The 25,006-nt window shown below is 49.9% G+C and overlaps 2 protein-coding genes across 3 annotated transcripts; both read left to right on the top strand.

Moving 5' to 3' along the window:
• Positions 1-3,250: 3,250 nt before the first annotated feature.
• On the top strand, positions 3,251-8,290 carry LOC122913842 (T-cell-interacting, activating receptor on myeloid cells protein 1-like). Of its 2 annotated transcripts, XM_044260479.1 has the most exons (5): positions 3,251-3,324; positions 5,189-5,224; positions 5,356-5,646; positions 5,921-6,217; positions 7,498-8,290. In XM_044260479.1, exons 1-5 carry the CDS (start codon positions 3,291-3,293, stop codon positions 7,620-7,622), a joined length of 783 nt encoding a protein of 260 aa, XP_044116414.1. In that variant the 5' UTR covers positions 3,251-3,290; the 3' UTR covers positions 7,623-8,290. The 2 variants fall into 2 exon arrangements, with proteins under 2 accessions (XP_044116414.1, XP_044116415.1); XM_044260480.1 differs by lacking the exon at positions 5,189-5,224 and having other exon boundaries at positions 3,263-3,324.
• Positions 8,291-9,747: 1,457 nt separating this feature from the next.
• On the top strand, positions 9,748-24,183 carry LOC122913312. Its single transcript, XM_044260077.1, has 3 exons — positions 9,748-10,207; positions 16,595-16,650; positions 23,574-24,183. The coding sequence occupies exons 1-3, from the start codon at positions 9,748-9,750 to the stop codon at positions 23,853-23,855; spliced, it is 798 nt and encodes a 265-aa protein (XP_044116012.1). The 3' UTR covers positions 23,856-24,183.
• Positions 24,184-25,006: the final 823 nt, after the last annotated feature.

The raw sequence follows: 25,006 nt of genomic DNA, 5'->3' as shown, positions 1-25,006 counted from the left end.
CTTTCCCTCCGTGTCTCCCAGATCCACTTAAACTTCTGGTCCAGCTCTTTCTTCCATCAGATAGGGTGACTTGGCTCCAGTTCACATGTCCTTCATCTTCCCCCGAGAACAATGTGCTAGCTGTCAGGTGTTCTTCTCGTGGAAAGGGAAAATGCACAGGCACCAAATCAAAATATGCAGTACCCCTGAAGTGGGCTGGAGTGAAACTGTTGCTACTTGCACCTTATCCTGCTGACCAAAGCAAAAAACGTGGCTGAATCCACAGTCGAAGGGCTATTGATGTGATCTATTTCACTCTGACTTCTTGGCCACAGTTATTCATATCCATCCCACGTACAAAATATGCTCATTCCCACCCCAGGACATGGTCCCCCAAATTTCCATCCAATAATGGCATCAGGCTTTAAATCCAGGATCTAGTGATCATTATCAAGTCTATCGGTGGCTCCTCTGGATCCAGAACTCGTGAATTAAAACACAAATTAGCTGCCCCATACATCTGCCATATGATGACAAAACAGAAGTGGGAAAACCACAATACTCCCACTTGAGAAAGCTTCCTCCTTATGTGTGTAGGTGACATAAAGCAGTCACTGGTTTGCAGCAGCTTCAAAAATCACTCTGGGAAAATGTTGCTAGATGCCACAATTCTGGGGGTGGAAATGTTCCTTCACAAAGTTTCATTTCTGTTCTTCATGAGGAGCTTCTCAGCCCACTGTCCTGTGAGGTCTTGGTTCCTCCTTCTGAGATGTCTTTCTTTTATCAACCTTCCTGTCCACTTCTGAAGAAGACCTTGGAGAATATGACCCACTTGATGGAAGGCCCATTTTCTCAGCTTGCTTTCTGCACACAGGAAGTTGAAACTTCAAGTCTTTGTATAATTTTTTTAAGCTTAGATTGGCAACAGTTTTGCCAGCATGACTTTCAAAACCATTGTGGCTTTCAGGGCACCTGGGTGGCTCAGTTGGTTATGCCTCGGACTCTTGATTTTTGGCTCAGGTCATGATCTCAGGGTTTTTGGAACAGAATTCAGTGATCACTTACCTACAAGACCTAGTGTTCATCACAACAAATTCCCTCCTTAATTCCCATCACCCATCTGGCCCATCCCTCACCACCTCCCTCTAGCAACCCTCAATTTGTTCTGTATCATTAAGAGTCTCTTATGCTTTCCTTCACTCTCTTTTTTCTTTTTCCCCTTCCCATATGTTCACCTGTTTTGTTTTTTAAACTCCACATATGAGTGAGATCATATGGTATTTGCCTTCCTCTGACTGACTTATTTCGCTTAGCGCTCTAGCTCCATCCATTACAAATGGCAAGATTTCATTTTTTGATGGCTGAGATATATATATATATATACCACATCTTTTTGATGGACATTTGGGTTCTCTCCATAGTTTGGCTATGGGAACATTGCTGCTATAAACATCAAGGTGAGTGTACCCCTTCAAATATGTGTTTTTGTAAATTTTGTGTTAAATACCTAGTAGTGCAGTTGTTGGATCCTTGGGTAGTTCTATTTTAACTTTTTTAATTTTAGATTTTATTTATTTATTTGAGAGAGAGGGAGAGAGAGTTTGAGTGGGTGGAGGGCCAAAGGGAGAGGGAGAAGCAGATTCCCTGCTGGGCTCAATCCCAGGACCCGGGGATCATGACCTGAGCTGAAGGCAGACAATTCATCCACTGAGCCTCTCAGGTGTCCCTATCTTTAACTTTTTGAGGAACCTCCAAACTGTTTTCCAAGTGACTGCACCAGTGTGCACTCCCACCAATAGTGTAAGAGGGTTCCCTTTTCCCACATCTTGATCAATACCTATTGTTTCTTGTGTTATTAATTTTATCCATTCTGACAGGTGCAAGGTGGTATCTTCTCCTGGTTTTGATTTATAGTTCCCTGAGGTTAGTGATGTTGAGCATCTTTTCATGTGTCTGTTGTTCATTTGTGTGTCTTCTTTTTTTTTAAGATTTTATTTATTTATTTGACAGACAGAGATCACAAGCAGGCAGAGAGGCAGACAGAGAGAGTGGAAGGGAAGCAGTCTCCCCACTGAGCAGAGAGCCTGACGTGGGGCTCGATCCCAGGACCCTGGAATCATGACCTGAGCCAAAGGCAGAGGCTTTAACCCACTGAAACACCCAGGTGCCCCTAGATTTTGGGTTTTTAAAAAAGATTTTATTTATTTATTTATTTTTCAGAGAGTGAGCAAAAGCAGGGGGAGCAGCAGGCAGAGGGAGAAGCAGACTCCCCACTGAGCAAGGACCCCCCCCCATCACAGGACTTGACCCTGGGACCCTGGGATCATGATGTGATCTGAAGGCAGACACTTATTGACTGAGCTACCCAGGTGTCCCAGTTCTTTATAGATTTTGATTACTATGCCTTTATCAGATATATCATTTGAAAATATCTTCTCCCATTCTGTAGGTTGCCTTTTAGTTTGGTTGCTTATTTCCTTCACTGTGCAGAAGCTTTTAATCTTGATGAGGTCCCAATAGTTAATTTTTGCTTTTGTTTTCTTTGCCTCCAGTGACATGTCTAATAAGAAGTTGCTGTGGCTAAGGTCAAAGAGGTTGTTGCCTGTGTTCTCCTCTAGAATTTTGGTAGTTTATTATCTTACATTTAGGTCTTTCAGCCATTTTGGGTCTATTTTTGTGTGTGGTGTAAGAAAGTGGTCCGGTTTCAGTCTTCTGTATGTTGCCATCCAGTTTTCCCAACACCATTTGTTGAAGAAACTGTCTTTTTTCCATTGGACATTCTTTCCTGCTTTGTCGAAGATTAGTTGACCATAGAGTTGAGGGTCCATTTCTGGCTCTCTCTTCTCTTCCATTGATCTATGTGCCTGTTTTTGTGCCAGTGCCATACTGTCTTGATGATCACAGCTTTGCAATACAGCTTGAAGTGTTGTCTCCAGTTTCATTTTTCTTCTTCAGAATTGCTTTAGCTATTCAGGGTCCTATAGACTGGGAATCTCCAGCAGTGTCTGCACCAACCTGTTTCCATCTCCTCAGTGGAATCATTTGGACCCAGGTGTCCAGCGCCTCTGGCTGGGTTAGAATTTGAGCCCTGAATTCACTGTGTTCCTATAAAGAGTTTGCATAAATTATGACCTCATGGAGCATTTTTATTCCTTCTCGTTTCCTGGATGTGGTTGGAACACAAAACCTGTAGGTCACATGAGAGGAAGGAAGGGAAGGGTTGGCCAAAGATGACACCACCCACATCCAGCTTCCCTCCCTGTCGTGGATGAGACTAGAGAGGGGCCCCCAGAGCAGCCTGCAGGGCCAGTATGATCCCTGAATTCCTCTGCCTCCTCTGCTTTGGTAAGTCTCTTGGGCCCATCTACTGGGATTAGAGGTGAAGGTGGGTGGAGAAAGATGGGACCACTCGAAATGGGAAGAGGGGCAGTAAGGTCTGCTTGTCTCCACTGATTGCTTCAGGTGTGTCAGAAACCCAGGGGGAATCTTGAGACACATCTTATTGGTCAGATGTTCGCCGGTAGGCAAATACATTTCACGCCATAACCTGTCCTCTGCCTCTGTCATCCCTACTTACTTAAAATGTTATTGACTCAATATCTTAATTTTATTTTGTTTTATTTATTTTTTCAATGTCTTTGAACAAGCACATTCATATGAAGATGGGAATTTAATGCCAATAGCTTAAATTTAAAAAAATAAAATTCAAATGAAAAGCCAGGGTCACTTAGCAAAAAATAGGTTAGTGTAAACATATATGCAAATTAAAGGAGGAAGGCATTAGGACAGTCTAGCCATGGGCTGTTGGCCATCACATTTATGAGCCCATGCCCAGCTACTTTCTTATCACAAAGGGCAGTTGGCCAGAAACAGATGTGTGAGAAGGCTGATCTCTAGCCTAAGGAATTCTTTGTTGTTATTACAGGAGTGGAAGTGACTGGAAAGGGTTTCAGCTTTCTGATGCCTTGATCAATGCTATAAAATACTGTGTCACTGCATCCCGTGAAACCATCTGTAGGGCCCCGTGGTTTTTATCCCACCCCGAGGGAAATACCACTCTGACCCTTGCAAACAGTCCTACGTGATGGGAATCAGACCCATGTTGATAAAAGAGGACCTTGAGACTGACAGTTCAGGGTTCCTGCTCAGGGCTGTGCAGTGAGTGAACAGAAACCTCAAAGTTCAAACCCAGGCCTGTCTGGATCCAAAGTCACTGCTGTTTTCACTTGGTCATAATGGGATATTAAGAATGAGGCATGGTGGGTCTTCAGAATGGGAAAGTCCCCGGGGTTAGTCAGCAAATGTCAGCTGGGAAAAGTATAAGAAGATGAAAGATGAGTGCTTCAAAATGTTCAGGGGCATGGTAGAGCTGGGGGCATCTCCGGATGTCGATCTGCTGGTGCTAAGAAAACCTGCTTCCCACAAATAGGGACAGCATCGTCTTAGCTTGATTGGGTCCCAGAGATGTGATTGATTTTCACAATAATCGCTGACCCCTAGATTCTAGGGTAATCCATGGGGCTTTTGTTGCCTTCAGGCTGGTCTATCTGGTGAAATGAAGAAAGGACGGTATTATAAGTTTGAATCTTTCTACCAGCCTTGAAAAATCTGAGCCCTGCTTAAATTGGGACATCTCTTCAGTTGGCCAATGTGCTTTCTTGATTCTTACTGTGTTCCGCTAAGGAGAACAGAATAGAGTAGCTTCCTTCCGGGTGTTGACGGGACAGTAAAGCCTTGTGTCTCTCAGAGCATGAGTACATAAACTCTCTTCAGAATTCAGGGGTTTGGGCACCTGGGTGGCTCAGTGGGTTAAGCCGCTGCCTTCGGCTCAGGTCATGATCTCGGGGTCCTGGGATCGAGTCCCGCATCGAACTCTCTGCTCAGCGGGGAGCCTGATTCCTCCTCTCTCTCTCTGCCTGCCTCTCTGCCTACTTGTAATCTCTCTCTGTCAAATAAATAAATAAAATCTTAAAAAAAAAAGAATTCAGGGATTTATGGGTGTCTGTGGAACTAGGACAGGTCCTGGGGCCATAGGAGGAGCAAGCTACACAGGAGAACTTCTGGGAGAAGTGAGGAAGGAGCCGGGAGCAGAGCTGGAGCCACAGACCAGTGTGGGGAAATGAGAAGCCCCATATGCCTGACCTCCAGGGAGGCCCCGGGGGACGGGCTCTGGGCGGGTGCTCATGTCTCATGGAGGGTTCTCTTGCAGGGCTGTGTGCTGGCCAAGGAAGCAGGGGGACTGACGGTGAGTTCCTTCAGACAGATCTTCCTTCTCCTTCACTCCAAACTCCCTGTATCACTTCTCTTTCCTTCAAGGGGTTTCCTGGGAGCAGACAAGGGCACCGAAACCCCATCCTGATCTCTGCTTCTTTCCAGAGTCCCTTCCCAAGCCCTCCCTCAGGGCCTGGCCCAGCTCGGTGATGCCTCGCTGGAGTAATGTGACGCTGCAATGCCAGACTTCTATCAAGAATGTCAACTTTGTTCTCAGAAAGGGAAAAGTTCCTTTGGAGTCTGTGCAATCATGGATTTCCACAGATGGGCCGGCTGAATTTCAACTCACTGACCTAAAAACCAACAGTGCTGGAGAGTACACCTGTGACTACTACAGACGGGGCCCCCCACACACACGTTCACAGCCTAGTGACGTCCTCCTACTACTGGTGACAGGTGAGGAGGGTGCCTCAAAGGGACAAAGGGTCTTCCAGGGACAGGTGTTGGGGGGGACCAAAGGAGAGAGTGGGCAAGGGGAGAAGGAGAGACACAGAACAGAAAGAGCCAGGGCTTGAAGGGGAAATCGCCTTCCTGCCGTCAGAGTGAAAAGAGGGTTAGACCAGGGATCTGTCATTTCCCCCACTTGGCGGGAACCCCTGCCAGGAGAACAAGGATGGGTGGGGGACACAGAGCTTCTCCCCATGACCTTGGAGCCCTCCTTCTCTTTCAGGAGATTTACCTAAACCTTCCCTGCAAGCCCACCAAAGGGGTGAGGTGACCGCAGGAGACACAGTGACCCTGCAGTGCCAGAGGCCAGACAATATTTTTGTGCCTATAATGTTCGCTCTACTGAAGGAGGGAACTGCAGGGCCCATACGGGTCCAGAGTCCAGTAGGGAAGGAGACAGACTTTTCCCTCCGGACTGTGACAGTCAATGATGCCGGGAACTACAGCTGTGTGTACTTTCTGATGAAGGCTCCTTTCTTGACCTCACAGCCTAGCAGTCATCTTGAGATCCAGGTGACAGGTGAGGCGACAGGTGCATGACTCTTAGGACTTTTAAAAATTTAACTTATTTCTTAATTAAGTTGTTTTTATTTGGGCTATTTTACTGGCTTTCTCCAGTTTTGTTGACCTATAACTGATTTATAACATTGTTAGTTTAAGGTGTGCATCCTTTTTTTCTTTTTTCTTTCTTTTTTTTAAACCGGAGAGCATTTCTTCTGTTGCTTTCCGATTCCTGTTTCTCCTTCGCCTCCCTGATCATCTCCTTTTTAAACCTCTCCTTTCCTACTTTAGAGTCTTTGGCCTTTGTTGCTTGGCCTTCTGGGAGACTTTCTCAGCTTGTTCTTCCAAACAACCCACTCTGCCCCCACCAGAGCCCCTTCTGCCACCCCGGGCGTCCCTGAGAGCTGTGGTCCGTCCTGCTGACGGCAACTTCATGGCAGTACCTTTCTCAGTCTTGGAACACGCTGCTCCCCGGCCGCCTGCTGTCGTGACACAGCTGCAGTATCTTCTAAACTTGCTGCTTTGTGGAAGGCTGCGCCCGCGTCCTCAGCCTTGTGTATGTTTATGTGTGCGCTGTGGTCGGCGAACGTTCTGTAGTTAGGACGCAAGGTCAGGGTGGGCAGTGCCGAGAGGTGCAGAGGGCATCCTGGACCCGGTGGCGGACTCAGGGCCTCTCCCCACTGACTCTGTCTCCGGGGAGCATTGTTGCTGATGGGTTCAGACTCGAACTCTGTGCTCCTGGCGTGTGTGAGCTGGAGGAGTCAGATGCCGGTTCCCTCTGGGAACCAGGGCCAATGGCGAGCCCGAGCTCTTCTTGGGTGAAGCTGAAATGAAATGCACGGTGGTCCCGATGCCCAGCTACTAAGCTGGAATTTTTTTGAGCTCACTGGCTGCACTAAGTCTTTGCCACGAGGAGGGGAGCAAACGCAGCCCCTGAACGACTTCCCTTCTCTGTGCAGCAACGGTGGGTTTTTCGGTTGCTGCTAAGCCTGGTTCCTACTACGAGGAGGGAGAAGGGGAAAGGGCAGTGCGGGAGGGTGGAAATGAGATGACGAGCAAGGACAGGAAGGGGGAGCGGTAAGGCAGAGAGACTGGGAAGGAGACCAGGGAAGAGTCACTACAACTCTCCGGAAATCCCACATTGTGTTGAGTGACGACAGCGTCAGGGGAGGTAGAGCTGAGCACTGACCAGGAAACACCAGCGGGTGCAGGACAGTCACACTGGACAGGTCCACGTGAGAAGGAGGGATGCTCCTTTCCAGCTGCTGCTCATCCTCTCCTCTCTACCATCTCCCCCAGGGGCTGCGTACACCTCGGGCAACCTCATCCGACTGGGTCTGGCTGCCGTGATTGTGGTGATTATGGGGGCTCTCGTGGCGGAAGCCTGGTGCGGCCAGAAGGAGTCTCCACGTGGATCCACATAAAACAGCTGAGCGCCTCTCTTGTTTGGGCTGGTGTCGCGGCCCGGGGCTCTCTCAACACCAGACTCCACCATGGGACTTCTTGTGGTTCTCAACATAGACACAGACGGCATTTTGGGTGGGATAGTTCTTCATCGCAGGGGACTGTCCTGTTCGTTGTAGGAACACTTAGCACCATTAAAGAGCAGTTGAAGCCCCAGTCATTTTGGAAGAAGATAGCAAGCAAGTTCTATCGTGCTTTTCCCAACACCCCTAGATGTGGAGGACAGGAGTATGTGGTGTTCCCCTGGTGGACAGCCTGTGTTTGGGGACCAGGAGAAATATTTCTTCTCTTCCTCCCTCTCCTGATCTCAGGTCTGTCCTTCTATGCATAGGCTCCACAGCTGTCTGGGGGAGTGAGGCATCTTTGGTCAAGTTAACAGCCTGTGTGAGATCTTTGGGGGAGGGTTGGGAAGCTTGCAGATGAAATGTGACCTCACTTATTTCCTGACATTATGGAAGACCCAAAGTGGCCCCTGTAAGTGTCATCTAGGATCGAGTGAAGGCTTCTTGGACCCCCATATTGAAGGCTTCTTGGTGCTCAGGACGACAGAGATTAAGACAGAATCACTTGGTTGCAAAGTTGTTCATGTATCAAAATCAAAATTAATAAAGTATATGGTACCAGCTCACTTTTCCTGGAACCAGGATATGGAAAATGTGGACTTTAACCAAAAAAACTCCATCCACACTAGTTAACTGCGATACAGCATTCCACAATGTTTTAGTAAAAGTAAAAGCATCATGACTTCTTGGTGTTCCATTATCAGAGAAACTTGAGAATAAATATCTTTTACTTAAGTGTGATCTTGGTTTCGGAAATCAGAAGATAAAAACAAGTGGCCTGGAAAAGGATTTTCTGAACCGTGGGTTTATGTCTAAGCCATTGCAAGACATCAAAACTGCTCTCATAAATCATCCCTTGCTCCCAGGACCAAGCCCCAAAGCACACATGCTCCTTTAGGTCAAGAAAGATTGGGGTTCTCTTCCCTTGAGACTTCTGGTATATGAAAACTGAATAAATGCCAAAACAGTTACAAAAATGGAAGCATCTTTTGAAGGCTTTTATCTAGCATGCACACAACTCAATCCTATTTTGCTACTTACAAGTTAATGATCGATTTGTATACATGTATCGAGTCTTAGAGCAACAGTGTCCAGAAACTGGAAACCAGCAGTGAGATGTTCTCTTTCATTTAAGCCTGAAGATGCATCTCCCTGTCTGTATCGATAGTCTCCCTTAGAGGGAAACTCAAAACTGATATCCTTTCTTTTTCTTTTCTTACCTTTTTTAAGGATTTTTATTTATTTATTAGAGAGAGCACAAGCAGGGCAGGGACAGAGGGAGAATCAGACTCTCTGCTGAGCAAGGAGCCCAATGTGGGACTCAATCCCAGAACCCCAGGACCATGACCTGAGCTGAAGGCAAACACTTAACTGACTGAGCCACGCAGGTGTCCCTCGGAGGGCCTTTCTGAAAGTGAGACCCAAAGACACTGGTGACCACATCCCCACCTAAGCCTTGCTCAGCATTGTCTGTCATGAACCTCTCACTACAGGCAGACCACTCTCCTTTGTACTCCCTGCCACCCTCCTCTCATCTAGACCATTCGCTTTTTTTTTTTTTTTTTAAGATTTTATTTATTTGAGAGAGACAGATCAAAGGGGGAGGGACAAGGCGACGCCCCTGCTGAGCAGGGAGCCTGACACTGGGCTCCATCCCAGGACCCTGAGATCATGACCTGGGCCAAAGGCAGAGGCTTAACCAACTGACCCACCCAGGTCAATCATCCAACATTTCAAAGCCTGACTGGAACCCCACAACCTCCGGGAAGTTTTTTTTTACCCCGTCTCTGGCCCTTGGGTGACCTCCAACAGCACTTGGAATTTGTCATTTTTATTCCTGGTCTTCTTCCTTGCAAGTTCATCTTCCTGCTTAACCTAAAGTGCCCACGAGCTCACCGACCCTCCCCCAAGTCCAGCTAATGAGTTCAGCATACAGCAGGCACTCAGTAATACAGATCCGGACCTGACGCAAGGGAAGCACTGCGCTCTCCCACACTGTAAAACGGAGCGGTCCCCAGCCCTAATGTCTGCCAGAGGGGCGCTCGGCCGCGTCCTGGGAACTACAAGTCCCAGCGGCCCGTGCGGGCCCGACCCTGTTCCCGTGGTGGGGGTGGGGAGGGACGCAGATTTGTCCCTCCGAGCGTGGCTCCATCCGGAGGACGTGCTGGGGACTCTCACAGGGCAGAGTCTGGGGCAGTTCGGCATCCCCGCGGGTGCACAGGGCACCGTTGCTCAGTCCGGGCACCGGTCGCGGGACCGGGAGAAGGCACCTGCGCCCCGCGCGCTCCCAACCTGCGCCCCGCACGGCAGAAGATGGTGCTCGGCCCTCTGCCCCTCCGCCCCTCCCCCGGTCGTTCCAGCGTGCGCGCCGCGTACGCCCCGGCGTCCTGCGCGTCTGCGCCGGCGGCAGCCTGAGAGCGCGCTCCTGGACGGCTGGAACCCGGCCTGTCGCGTCCCGCGTCGGGGAGCGGCGTCCCGGGCAGGTGAGTAGCGGCCGCGAGCTCCCCGGCGTGGCCAGGTGCGCGGGCGTTCCCGGGAGGACGCCGCTCAGCCGGCCCTGGGGAGCGCTCCCCGCGCCCTGGGGTGCGCCCCGTAGACCCGCCTGCGCTGGACCCCCGCCTCCGCCTCGCCGAGGAAAGGGGGGGCGTTCCTGGGGTTCAGGTGCTTTGGGTGTAGCATCTCAAGGGCGCCCTCAATATGCAAGGGGGTCTTTTCTCCTCAGAGCGTTCCCTTAGTGTAACCAGTTTAATACCAGTCTTAAGGGAGGGCGCGCCGGACATTTAGCGTTCCTGCGTAAGTTTCCTGTGTAACTTTGTGTTGGATTACGGTGTGCACCTGTTGTTTTGATACATTTATATGTGGTAAAAACGACTGCTGCACCGACAGTGGTCCCGCCGTGTGATTACAAGTGTAATATTATCGTGTGTATTCATTCCGCCGTGCCTTGGGTCTCCGTGGTTTCTTTACTGCTCATTACAGTTTTGTGCCCTGAAAAACGTTATCTAATCCCTGCATGCCCTGCTCATCACCCTTTACTCTGTCATTTTACGGGTTTGACTTCTTCAGATTCCACATGTGAACGATAGCATACAGCACCTGTCTTTCCGTCTGACTTACCCGGTTTAGCACAGTGCGCTCTGGGTCCGTCCATGTTGTTGTGAGTGGCGGGATATTTACCTTTAATATTACGTTGTGTATATGTATTACCTTTTCTTTTAAAGATTTTATTTTCAAGTAATCCCTACACCCAGCCTGGGACTGGAACCCATAACCCTGAGATCAGGAGTCGCATGCTGCAGGGACTGAGGCAGCCAGGCACCCCGGTACTGTATCTTTTTACCCATTCATCAGCTGGGGGGCATCGCGGTTGTTTCTGTATCTTGGCTCTCGTGAATAATGCTTCGATAAGCATGGGTATGCAGAGATCTCGTTGAAATCCTGTTTTTGTTTCAATTGGGTATATTCCCAGATGTGGAATTATTGGTTCATTTCATAGTTCTATTTTAAATTTTTTGAACATGCTTCATATTGTTTTCCATAATGGTTGGACCAATTCTCATTCCCACTACAGGGAACAAGGGTTTGGGTTTGGGTTTGAGCTTGGGTTTTTGTTGTTTTTTTTTTTCACCACATCCTCGCCAGCATTATCTCTTGTCTTTTGGATGCTAGTCAATTCTGACAGGAGGTGACATGTCGTTGTGGTTTGCATTGGCATTTCCCTGATGATGAGTGATGTTGAGCATGTTTTCATGTGTCTGTTGGCCATCTGGATGTCTTCTTTGGAAAAATGTCTGCTTACTTCTGGCCATATTTTAATTGGATTGTTTTTGTTGCTGTTGTTGTTACTAAGTTGTCTGAGTTCTTTATGTATTTTGGGTATTAACCCCTTATCTGGTATCCCTGTTTCTGTCCACCTTTGTAAGTTGGTGTTTTTCCGTTGTGATTTGCTGAGTCTGTGCATTTTTCCATGTTTCATGTCCTTGCTCTAGATTTTTGCTTTATGATTACTGTGAGGTTTACATCAAACATCTCCTAGATAACACAGTTCTCTTTCTGCTGATAGCAGTTTATCTTCATTTGCCTGTTCAAAGTCTCATCCTTTTCCTCCTTCCCTTGTACATTTTTGATACCACAAATGATTTCTTTTTATGCCGTGATTTCATTACTGAATTGGTGACTTTTAAAAAAGATTTTATTTATTTGACAGAGAGAGAGATCACAGGTAGGCAGAGCAGGAGGCAGAGATGGGGAAGCAGGTTCCTCGCTGGGTGGAGAGTCCGATGGGGGCTCCATCCCAGGACCCCGAGATCATGACCTGAGCCAAAGACAGAGACTTAACCCACTGAGCCACCCAGGCACCCCCGAATTGGTGATTTTTAATGTTCTTTTTTCTTTAACCTTCATGCTATATTTAAGTGTTTAATATACTATTTTAAAAATGTTACACCTTTCTAATGCTATCATCTTAATCAGAATTTTGTGTATTTTTGTCTGTTTCAGTTTGAAGAACTGCCTTCAACATTTCTCGAAAGGCAGGTGTAGTGGGGGCGAGCTCCCTGAACTTTTGTTTGTCTGAGAAAGTCTTTACTCTCCTTTGTATCTGAAGAGTTTACTTGGCTGGCGATTTTTGTCTTTCAGTATTTTGAATATGTCTTTCCACTGTTTCCTGACCTGTAGAATTTCTGTGAGAAATCTGCTTATAGCCTCAGGGAAGTTCTTTACAGCTCTCTGCCTTTTGCCCCTGGCTGCCTTTACCTTTCTTTCTTTATCACAGTCTTTTGACAGCATCATTGTAATGTGTCTGGGAGAAGGTCTTTTCTCTTGAGATAATAAGGTGGTCTGTTAGTTTTGCGGATTTACTTATTTATGTCAGAGAGAGAGCCTGAGCACAAGCAGGGAGGAGCTGCAGGCGAGAGGGGGAAGCAGGCTCTGTGCTGAGTAAGGAGCTGGATTCGGGACTCGATCCCAGGACTCTGGGATCATGATCTGAGCCAAAGGCTGATGCTTAACCCCAGGTGTCCCTGCTTTGTGGACTTTTATGTCTACTTCCTTCACCAGGTTTGGGGAATTCTTAGCTTTTGTTCCTTTAAATACAGTCTCCTCTCGCCCTCTCTTCCCCTTCTGGTATATCCTTTAATCTTGGTGCTGTTTCCTGTAATGGAGTCTGTTGGTTCTTGTAGGGGTTTTGTTTTGTTTTGTTTTTAAGATTTTATTTTTTGGGGGGATGCCTAGGTGTCTTAGTTGGTTAAACGTTGGCCTTCAGCTCAGGTCATGATCCCAGGGTCCTGGGATCGAGTCCCACATCGGGCTCCCTGCGTAGCCAGGAGTCTGCTTCTCCCTCTGCCTGCTACTCTCCCTGCTTGTATTCTCTCTCTTTCTGTCTCTGGCAAATAAATAAATAAAATCTTTTAAAAGATTTTATTTATTTATTTGACAGAGAGAGATCACAAGTAGGCAGAGAGGCAGGCAGAGAGAGAGAGAGGAGGAAGCAGGCTCCCTGCTGAGCAGAGAGCCCGATGCGGGACTCGATCCCAGGACCCTGGGATCATGACCTGAGCCGAAGGCAGCGGCTTAATCCACTGAGCCACCCAGGTGCCCCATAAATAAAATCTTTTAAAAAAAAGATTTTATTTTATTTTTTAAGTAATCTCTAAACCCAATGTAGACATTAAATCCAGAATCCTAAGATCAAGAGCCACACACTGCACCATCTGAGCTGGCCAGGCGCCCCTCCTGTACGGTTTATTTGCTTTAAAAATCTTAGTTCTTGGGGCCCCTGGGTCTCTCCTCCAGGTGATCTGCTCTATTTCCAGTGCTTCCTAATGTAGTGTCCATCTCATTTATTGAGTTTTTCAGCTCTAGAATTTCCGTTTGGCTCTTTTTTAGAATTTCAGTCTCTTTGATAAGATACTCCTTCTGTTCATTAATTTTATTCCTGAGTTCATTGTACTGACTTCCTGAGTTTTCTTGTAGCTCACTGAATGTCTTCATCGCAGCTCTTTTGAATTCACTTTTTAAGAAGATTTTATTTTTAAGTAGGTTTTATGCCCAACGTGGGGCTTGAAATCACAACCCCAAGATCAAGAACTGCACACTCCACCCACTGAGCCAGCCATGTGCTCAGTTTTGTTTTGTTTTGTTTTTAAGAGCACAGAGAGCGGGGCTGCAGGCGTGGGGAGTAAAGGGCCAGGGGGAGAAGGAGGGAGAATCCTAACCAGGCTCCACGCCCAGCACGGAGCCAGATGCAGGGCTTGGTCTCAAGATCCTGACATTGACATGAGCTGAAAGCAAGAGTTAGTCAGACACTCGACGGCCTGTGCGCCCCACCACAGCTCTTTTGAATTCTTTCTCAGATCTCAGTATTGTCTTTGGATTCGTTGGTTATTGGGAAATTGTCATTTGCTTTTCATGATGCTGTGCTGCCGTGATTTTTCCATGTTTGGTGAGAAGGCTCTCTGCCCCCGCCCTGGAAGGAGGGAGCACCTTCTCTTTTTGATTCTCAGGGTTGGACCTGCTGGTCAGTAGGAGTCTTTCTTCTGTTTCCCAGAAGGTGGCGCCAGGGCACCCATCTCGGTTCCTCTTGGCAGCACTGCCTCCCAGCCAGACTGGGAGCCTGTGAAGAAGCAGGTTGGGTATTATAGAGGGCACGGATTGCATGGAGCACTAGGTGTGGTGAAAAAATAATGAATACTGTTTTTCTGAAAATAAATAAATTAATTTAATAAAAAAAAAAAGAAGCAGGTTGGGGGGGAGGTGGGGTGGTTGAGAGCCGGGGGGGGGGGCCTGTACTTAGCACTGCTGCTCCGGGTGTGTCCCTGCTGTAGGGGGGTCCTCGAAGCGGGGATCCTGGAGCTCCTTCTGGGCAGGCAGGAGGAGCCCGGAGGAGAGACCTCCGAAATGGGGGTGTTGCTGAGGAGCGGCAGCCAGGCTGCAGACTGTCACCCCGCCCTTCGCTGCCCCCCTCTTCCAGTGCAGCCACCCACCTTCCGTGCGCACGGGGATGGGTCTCTGGCGTCCCAGTGAGCTGTGCAGAGGCGCTTTCATTTACGTAAGGACGTGGATTTGTGCTCGGAAGGGAGCGAGAAGCGGACTGACTGCTGTCACCAGGATGCTAACATCCCGCTGGTTGTAAAGTCTCGAGCGGGTTCATAGAAGTGGATGTCCTCATGCTGCGGGAGGTGGGATGTCCCTCACCCAGAAAGCAGGGACGCTGTGCTGGGAACCTTGGCATCTGTGGATAGGGGTCCTGGCGCACAGTAGGGCTTCAGCAAACGCACAGTGGCTGACTGAGAGTTTGCCCACTGGGAGCGCCCCTCAGAGAATTTTCCACGGTTGTGAAAAGATGCCAGGTCCCCAGAACTCACCATCTTCTTCCGCGAAGTGCACGCCACTTCTAACACCACCCCATAGTCACCCACGCCGACCTGAGGGGAGAAGGGCTGGCTCGGAGATGGGGCTAACCCTGTCCTCGCAGAGAAATGCGTGTGTCAGCCTTAGCTCTGGTGGGGAAAGGCTTTTGAAGCCATCTTTTCCATTGTCTCTTCATTCCCTGATACTCCAAACAGGACAGGGCTCACTGCTTGGTGACCTAAAACCACAGAATCCCAGTGGGTATTCCAAGAAAGGGAAGACTTGCACTCCTCCCCTGTCCCACCTGTGGGGGTCCGTCAGCTCAGGCCGCCCTCACGGAGGACCACAGACCGGGTGGCCCGACCAGCACATGTTTACTTCCCACAGTTCTGGAGGCTGGAAGTCCCAGACCAGAGTGCTAACATGGGATTCTTAGCGAGCGCCTTCTTCCCAGTTTATAGATGGCTGCCTTTGCCGTCTATCCTCACATGGTGAAGAGAGATCATCTTTCTTATAAGAAGAGACTCTTATAAGAAGAGACTAATCCCATTCATGAAGACTACATCCTTATGACCTAATTATCTCTCAAAGGCCCCAACTCCCAGCACCATCACATTGGGGGGTTAAGGTTTCCACCTGCGAACTTTCGGGAACACACACACGCAGTCCTAGAAGGAGGAGACTTCAACTCAAATATTCTTACTCTTTGCCTCCCATGCATGCGCACACTTTCTTGCTAAAATAAATAAATAAAAATAAAATCTTTAGAGAAAAAAAAGATTAAGATGTAAATGTAGTCTAAAACTATAATAGTTACATAAGAAAATGTAGGAAAAAGATCTTTGTGACCTTGAGTTAAGCAAAGATTCCTTAGGACACAAAAACTCGAACCACAGAGGACAAAATAATTCATAATTGGTGAGATTAATCAAAACTTAAAACTTCTTTTTAAGAGAGGTTTAAAAATGAAAAGACAAGTCACAAACTATAAGAAAAAATATGGGTAAAGTAGGTGTTTGTTAACAGACTTGTGGCCTGAGTATGTATATATTCTTGCAATTCAGTATTAAGAGGACAAATAATCCAATTAAAAATGGGCAAATATTTAATCAGATACTTTATCGGGAATTAAAATCAAGGTCGTGTAGTGACAGATGGTGACTGTGCTTACCACGGTGAGCATCAAGGAGTGTATACAATCGTTGAATCAGTGTGTTGTGTGCCCGAAGCTAGTATAGCATTATATGTTGATTGTATTTTAATAAACATTTTTAGAAAGGTCAGTAGTACATGAGCAGACACTCAGTATCATTTGCTATCAGGAAAATGCGAAAGAAGGACACAGCAAATAGCTAGAGTAACGATCCCAGAAAAAGGTTCGTCTGTGTATGGACATTTGGGGTGGGACCCAAGTGGCATGTCCTGTTGGTGCAACAACAGGAGTGGTGGAGTATTCAGGGTTGCATGAAGTAATCATTTGTGGGATGAATTCTCAGGTGCTGTCCTGTTCTCTGTCCCAGGTGAGGAGTACAGAAGAGGAAACCATCATCTAGTCCCGGAGTGGCTCTCAGCAGAGGTGAGAATGCGCATTCTACTGGAAACTTTTCACGGTCAGTGGGTCCAACTTTATCAACACCCATCATTCCCCTCAACAGCTGTGGGGTCTGAAGGTGGAGAAGGACAGAGAGAGGTCAGGGGAGGGAGGAAGAGGAAGATACAATTTCTCCTGGCCTCCAAACACAGGTTCTCCACCAGGGGAACTGTATCCCACACACTTCCTCTGAATCTGGGGATGCGTGAGAGGGCATGGGAGTGTCTGTTGGCTTGTCAGCACAGTGAGTGGGGCTTCAGCTGCTTGAACGAGAGACGCAAGAGATGCTGAATGTTCTTGCAATGAACCAGACAGTCCTATGTGGTAGGAAATATCCCACCAGAAATGCCAGTCATGCCACTGTTGAGGAACATAGGAGGTCCCCACAAGGAAAGTTTGGTGTTGACATGCCCCCCCCCGTCACTAGGACAGCCCATGAGAAAGAGGGGTGCTCAGTTGTTTACTTGGGTCTGCGAAGAGGCTCCTTGTTGAAGCCAGGCTTCAGCCAGGACGTAATAATCAGAAAGGGGGCTGCCAGAACCAGTCGGAGGAGGTTAATCTTGGTGTGATTTCCTGGTGCCGTATCTGAGGAAATGGAAAGAGACAAGCACTCAGCCCTGACCGCAGAGCACCCTCCCTCCCTCCTACTCTGACTGTCATGTTCAGAGCCCGCTTGTGCCTGCTGGTCAGTGAGCTGCCATCCGGAGTCATCAGGGAACAGAAACAGAAGCACCAGGACACAGAATGCATTATATACCATGGCCTCTAGGACAATGCTTTCTTAAAATTCATAATCAATTAAAAATATGTAAAATGTACATTGGCGAGGGCCAAAGAAGAGGTCTGCTCTGCGTGTGCTGCATCATGACAGGGAACAAATAATGCAAGGAGAATGGATGGGGAAAGGGGAAATCCTCAAACCCCCAAAGGCAGAGATTGCTACTAGTCACAGGTTGGGTCATGTGGGGGAGAAAGTCACTGTCCTGCCTCCCACTCTGTGCGCAAGGGTCCCTTCCAATGTGTGTCAGCTCGTGCTGGCTCCCAGGGCCTCGCTTCTCCCAGCGTGGTGCTGAGAACAATAGACTGAAGAGACAGTGCTCTTGTGTGTATCCTCTCTGATGATGGAGGCCCTGGTCCCTAAGCAAGACGGAGTCCCTGACTAAGGATTTCCCCAGATCGAGATGACAGAGGTCTTGGCTTCCAGTTTCTGGTTGAGCATGGAAGTCGTCACTCCACAATAACAGAGTAAAAAGCAGAACAGACTGAGAAGTCTCTAACTCTTGTTAGATCTGAAATGGCAATGAGGTCACAGAGCAGCCCTCTGTGGGGCTCTCAGAAGTCAACCTGGGAGTCCAGAGAATCACAGTTTGCCGAGCAAGAGCCCACAAGCCGAAACCTCCATGGGAACCCGTGCCAGGTAGGGATACTTGGCTTGGACAAGTCTGCAAGTTAGGAACTCCGGGGAGCTGGTCACGGGGGCCCGGGCATGGGGTCTGGGAGTTTCACTTCCTGGAGCTCTGTCAGGTTCTTCTGGTGAAGAGCCAAGAAAAATCCCCCTCTGCTTCTGGCGGGGAGAGGGGAAAATCTACTTTGAAATAAAGCAGAGTTCTATTACACGTAATATTACACAGAAAAGAAAGAAATACTGAGCCTAGCCTCCTGGGGTCTGATCAGAGCCTAAGTGACCTGGAAGGAGAAAAACACCCAACCCTAGCCAGCTCTGGCCACCGGGTCCCACCACAGCAGGGGGACTGAGAAGCCCTGTGAGGGTCACAGCCCGGGGGCACGGGTTCCTGCAAGCCAAAGCCATGATCCCAGGACCCTAGAAGGCTCCCAGCCCCTCAGCACCAGGTCACTAAAGGCCAGTTTCCAGCAGTTCCTTTGCCTGGCGTGTTGTGGCTGGCCATCAGGAACGAAGGACAGGGTGTACCAAAAGCCAAACAAGCTGTTGGAAGAGACACAGCAGCAGCAGAACCAGATGCAGATCCGGTGGAAATGTTGGAAGGATCATCTCAGGAGCTTAAAACCACCCTGATTCACATGCTGGGGCTGCCCCAGGTAAAGCAGACAGCAGGCAGGAACAGATGGGCCGTGTAAGCAAGCAGGTGGAAATCCCGAGAAAGACTCCAAAAGAAGCTCTGGAGACCAGAAACACTGTGACAGAAACGAAGAATGCCTCGATGGGCATGGCTGAGGGAGGAAATCCGTGCCTGAGGAGTCGCCAGCAGAAGCCTCCGAACCCGGGAAGCAAGCAGAAACCAGCCTGGAAGAACCCAGAATGGAGGGTCCAAGGGCTGTGGACGACGGTGTGACCCGCACGTCATAGGTACCAACATGAGCAGAGAGGGAGAAACACAAGAGATGAGAGAAATGACAGCTGAATTTTCTCCAAATTAATGTCAGACACAAAACCGCAATCCAAGAAACTGAGAGAACAGCAAGGAGGATAAACATTGGAAATAAAGCACGAGAAACTACCTCTGTGCAGACCCTTTCTAGGTAGAAAGTCAGAGGGTGAGAGAATCCTGAAGGAAGCAAGAGGAGAGGGCTCAGCTGTACAGGAGTGACAGTGAGGATCGCATCCTACTCCCTGGGACCCACCTGGGAAGACAGTGCTGTGAGATGTCAGCGTGTTGAGAGAAATAAAATGCTGATCTAACATCCTGGACCCTGAGACATTGTCCTTCAAAGTGAAGCAGTAAAGCCTTCCTCAGACCGACAGAAACTGAGGGAATTTGTTGCTGGTACACCTGCCTCGCACGGAGTGTTACCAGAAGTTCTTCAGCGAAGGGAAGGTGATGTGAATCAGAAACTTGGGTCTGCGTGGAGAAGGGCAAGGCATCAGAGGAGGAATAAGGGAAGGTAAAAGTGAGAAGTTTCATTTTTCCTGTTCTTCAGTGATCCAGCAAGTAACCAGAATAACCAGAGCAACATTGTATCCGACTGTGTCTGCTTCTGTCTGCGTCTGTGTTTGCGTGTAAGGGAAATGACCATGGCAAGGATACAGGGCACAACAGTGAGGGGTTAGGGTTATTTAATTATAAATTCGTCCCCCCCTTTACCTCTCACCTACAGTTTTAAGCTGTTGCTGGGCTGTGAGGCCCAGAAAGGAGCCTCGGCTTGATAGTAGACAGTAGCTGCCACCGTCCCTGGCTCGCACAGTCCCGAGGGCGAGGTGAGCCATGTTCCCGATGGTCTTCGGACATCAGCAGGCTCAGGAGCACCTGGCTTCAGCAGAGCAAACATGACAGATGCCATCATGAGGTCTGTCTTCTGGCACTGAAGAGTCACGTTCTCTCCTGGTGTCACCATCAGCCTCTCTGAGTCAGGAAGGAAGGTTTAGGTAAACTTCCTGGAAGAGAAAGAGGGTCAGAAGTGACGGGGAGAAGCAGAGGGTCCCCGTCATCCCTGGTGTCCTCAAAGGTGTTTCCTCAGGGCGTGTGAGCCAAGAATTCTAGACGCACCTTTGCCCAACTGGAAGCAAAGCCTTGTCGAGGAATCAGGACCTCCCGTTCGCTAATCCCTGACCAAACCAGTGTCCTCAGACTGTTCCTGCCAACCTCGAGCCCCGCTGTGGGAGAGACCACTTACTGTCCTCTCCTCTGAGTCCCTCTTCATCCTCTGATGTGGGAGGGCCGGACGGGTCAGACCAGATCTTTCTGGGATGCTTCCTTCCCACCTGGAACCACGAGAAGGACGTCTGTGGCTGGGGAGCACTGGCGCGGGCCCTCTGTCTGGCAGTATTTGCAGGCGTATTTCCCCGAGTCTGGCTGACTCAGGTTAACGAGGGGGACTTCAGCCATCCTTCCTGAATGGCCCACGGACATCATGGACTCGGAGGGCAGCGGGATTCTCCCTTGCTGAGAGTGGACTCTACATTCCTGATAGCAGTCCAGCATCACAGGGTCATCCTCGGCAGGTGCCAGAAAGCTGGGCCAGGTGCTAAGGAAGGGCTTGGGGAGCGTCCCTGGAAAAAAGCAGATTCTGGGGCTGGATTTGATGAGTTCTCAGGTTCTCAGCAAGCTCTTTCATGAGATGTCACCTCGCACCTGTCCGAATGGCGCTCACCCAGAAAACAAGATGGCAGGTGTCGGCGAGGATGAGGAGAACAGGGAACCCTGTGCGCTGCTGCTGGGAGGGTAAGGAGTGGCAGCCGCTGCAGAGAACAGTCGGGCGGTCCTGAGTAGATCTGCCCTAGATCCAGCGGCCCCGCTGCTGGGAATACAGCTGAATGAAATGGAAACACGTCTGTGCCCCCGTGTTCTCTGCAGCATTATTTACAATAGCCAAAACATGACCACTGATGAGCGAATGGGTAAAGAAAATTTGGTGTGGGTAATTGTGTAATGGAATATTACACGTAATATTACACAGAAAAGAAGGAAATATTGCCACTTGTGTCATCGTGGATGGGTCTGGAAGTATTACACTACGATAATCGGACGTGGGAACGTAAATACTGTATTTACTGTGTTTATTATGACATCACTTACGTGTGGAGTGTCAAAGAAAGGAAGAAAAGAAGGAAAGAAATCGGAGATACAGAAAACAGATAGATGGTTGCCCGAGTGAAACGGGTGAAGGGGGCCAAAAGGTCTGAATCTCCAGTTACAAAGCTAGTCCCGGGACTCTAGCGAGCAGCATGGGGACTGTAGTGACCAGCTGTGTAGGGCTTACTTGAAAGCGGCTGAGAGAGAAGAGCTTATGAGTTCTCATAACCAGAAAAAGCAATGAAAAAATTGTTAACTGTGTGGTGTGGATGTTAACTACATTTATTGTGGTGGTCATTTCCCAATATATACAAATTTTGACTCCTGTTGTGCACCTGAAACTAATATGATGTCATATGACGTTTGTATCTTTTAAAAATGGGGCGCCTGGGTGGCTCAGTGAGTTAAGTTTCTGTCTTCCAGCTCAGGTCATGATCCCAGGGTCCTGGGATCAAGTCCTGCATTGGGCTCTCTGCTCAGCAGGGAGCCTGTTCCCCCCTCTGCCTCTCCCCCTGCTTCTGTGCTCTCCCTCAAATAAATAAATAAAATTAAAAAAAAAAAAAAAAAGAGGAAGGAGAATCCTCTGCCCCTTGACAAGAGCCAGAGAAGAAGCCTCAGGGCTGTAGAACAACGGTGAGGAGGGTATCCACAAGAAACACTCACCGTCGGTCCCCCTGCTTCCTCGGCCAGCACACAGCCCTTCAAGAGAACTGTCCATGAGCCACGAGCGCCCGCCTAGAGCCCATCCTGTGGGGCCTCCCGGGGGCTGCCGCTGAGAAGGGACCCTGGAGGTCAGGCCTCTGGGGCTTCTTATTTCCCTACACTGGCCTGTGGCTCCAGCTTTGCTCTCGGCTCCTTCCTCGCTTCTCCCAGAAGGTCTCCTGTGCAGCTCGCTCCTCCCACAGCCCCAGGACCTGTCCTGGTTCCCCAGATGTCCACAAGCCCTTTTTCCATGCACATCCTCTGTCAAAGGACCCTTATTCTTAGCGTTTGCTGCTAGAGTCAATTTCCTTGACTCCCCATCCCCCAGGGAAGAAGGCAGGACCGTGCAGGAGACTGTCGAACCAGCTTAACTCCTGCTGATATGCAGAGCCTCGATGGGCCTGGAAGCCCCCAGACAGTCTGCTCTGCAATGAAAGTGTCCCCCATAATGAAAGCTGCCCAGTGCCCTGGGTGCCATGAATTTGGGCAGAAGCGAGTGGGTCATAAAATCTTCGAGTTTGTAAAAGTCTGCACCTCATGCCACAGGAGACAGAAGATATCACTCTGTGTGAGCAGCTGGAGGGCCGGGACCCCCCGTGTTCTTCCCCTCGGCATGCCCAGTGTCCACACAGGCCCTGGCCCATAGTAGGACCCCCGTGAGCACACACTGACTGGCTGGCGAGGTGCCCGGGTAAGCACAGCTCAGACTTTATGAAGATGGTAGAAGATGCAAAGTCATAGGGCTGTTTCAGTCCTGTCCTAATCCTCAGCAGAAAATGCTAGAACTTTCCAGATAGACGCTGGCTCCATTTTGAATCCGAGTGATGCTGGGTCCTCAACTCAGTCATAATCTTCTTAGAGGTGACAGCTGTCTGTTCATCCCACTGTGTTCTTGGCACCGTCTAGAAGTCTCCACCCAGTAGATGGTCTGTTCATTCAGACAGTGCAAACTTATAACAACTGCCCTTGTTCCTCCCTCCCGGTGCCAGGGTGACACCATCATCACCCACCTCCACGTGGCGGGAAGGTGCAGCATGTCCTCTCGGGGGAAGGAGCTAGTGGTTTCTGAGCCCATCTTTTCTGTTATGTATTTTCATCCCTTATTTCTCCAAGCAGGACAGAGCTCCCTGTGTAGCACCCTAAAACAGGTCTCAGGAACAGACCGTGTTCTCCCCTGTCCCACACAACACTGTCCCACACAACAGCTGTGTGTGGGGTATGCTCCAACACTGGCTTCACGCGGGGCTCCCCGGGGGGGGGCTGTGGAAACTCCCAGAGCAGATGGTGACATCAGCAAGATGGTGGGCTGTGGGGGCCCTGACGCTCAGGTCCCCCACAAAAACAAGAACGGTTACAAAACACAGCTACAGACGACGGAAATAGCTCTGGGGAATCTCCAACTGCAGCGAAGAGGCAGCAGAAGTGCTGAGAGCGCAACAGGCAGGTGTGGTCACGTGGAGAAGTGAGGGCAGCCTTTGACCTGCAGCCCTGTGTCCCCCAGTGCAGAGCAGCTGGGTCCCGGGGGGGGACATCCCCTTGGAGGGGTTGCACTGCACGGGGGAACCCAGCAAGCCTCACCCCCACAGTATTCACCTGAGGCCAATCCCAGCTGACGGTCCACAGTCCCAGCCGCTGGGGCTCCCTGGGACTGGGGCTATCCCTGCGGCAGGGACCTGCCTCAGGAGCCTCAGCTGCTGACGTGCCCTGTCCTCCCAGGGCCTGTGCTGCTGCTGCTGCGTCCCCCTCCCTGGCTGGAGGCCCAGAGACCCAGTCCCGTGGGAGACCTGCCATCACGCACACCTCAGACACCCCGCAGCTGCCTTCAGGGGAGAGCCCACCTGCGCCAGCCCCCAGAGGCTGGGAGAGGTGTCCCAGCACAGCCCCGCTGGAAGAAGCCTGAGGAAGCAAGCAACACCATCAGGGAATGTGGGAACTTTCCAGGGATGGACTCCAAGGAAATGGAGAACTCGAAGTTCCTGGAGAAGGAATGTAAAGTGATGACATCTCAGGGAGCTCCCAGCTCCCAAGAGCACACATGCTGGCAAGTCTGTGAGTTCGGGGAAGCAGGCGTGGGGAAGACACATTCGGCACGAAGCAGGACCCCCGACCCGACAGCCCGGCCTCTGTTCGCCAGAGCCCTGGGGCTTGGGCCCCTGTCCCTCCTGCCCAGTGCCTGCAGACAGGTGGAGCCCCAAGGTGGACCGGTCCCTGTTACAGTGACCGTGTTGTGGGGGTGGGTGTGCTGCTCTGGCTGTAGCTGTGTGAGGGTGGAGGGCTCGCAGTATGGATGGGGCAAAGGGAGCGGACAGGGCGGTGGACACCAGAGTGGCGGCCGAGAGATGTGGAGGATGAGGGCAGAGGACAGATTGAGGACCGAGGGTCCAGTTCGTCTCGGTTAAAGGAAGGAGTCTCAGCATCATGAAGTGCGTCCTGAGTGATTCCCACTGGAACTCTGTACCTTTGACCTGCCGTCTCCCAGCTGAGCACCACGCAGCGTTCGGAAACCTCCAGACCTCTTCAGTTCCTGCCTGCTCAACACCCTCACGCACCCCTGTAGACACTGCTGAGGGGCCCCGGGACCCTCCACTGCCTCCCGAGTTGGGTGTCCCTCTGAGGCTTGAGGGCTTCAGCCAGCATGGCTGGAAGAACATGTTGGTTGGACATGCTCTGGATCACCTGGCTTCTTTTTTTTTAGATTTAATTTATTTATCAGAGAGAGAGAGGGAGAGAGAGCAAGCACAGGCAGACAGAATGGCAGGCAGAGGCAGAGGGAGAAGCAGGCTCTCCGCCGAGCAAGGAGCCCGATGTCGGACTCGATCCCAGGATGCTAGGATCATGACCTGAGCCGAAGGCAGCTGCTTAACCAACTGAGCCACCCAGGCGTCCCTCACCTGGCTTCTTGTCTGACTGGCGTCTCGTGTCGGCTCTGCATGTCACCTACACAGTGATGAGAGGAGACACTCTCAGAACTCTTACCTCACGAGGGGCGGGTGCCTGGGAGCCGGATGACAGGGCACACGTTCTGTCAAGGACAGAGGAGAGCAAAGGGACGTGCTTGCTTCACTCACCGGTGATGGACAGTTCTCTGTGGGGGATTTCCAGCAGAAATAGCGCCTGAGCCAGGGAGGGCGATGGCAGGATTCCTTCCG

This window comes from Neovison vison, chromosome 7 (assembly GCF_020171115.1).
Source record: "Neovison vison isolate M4711 chromosome 7, ASM_NN_V1, whole genome shotgun sequence".
NCBI lineage: Eukaryota > Metazoa > Chordata > Mammalia > Carnivora > Mustelidae > Neogale > Neogale vison.
This window is presented reverse-complemented; position numbering and strand designations above follow the sequence as displayed.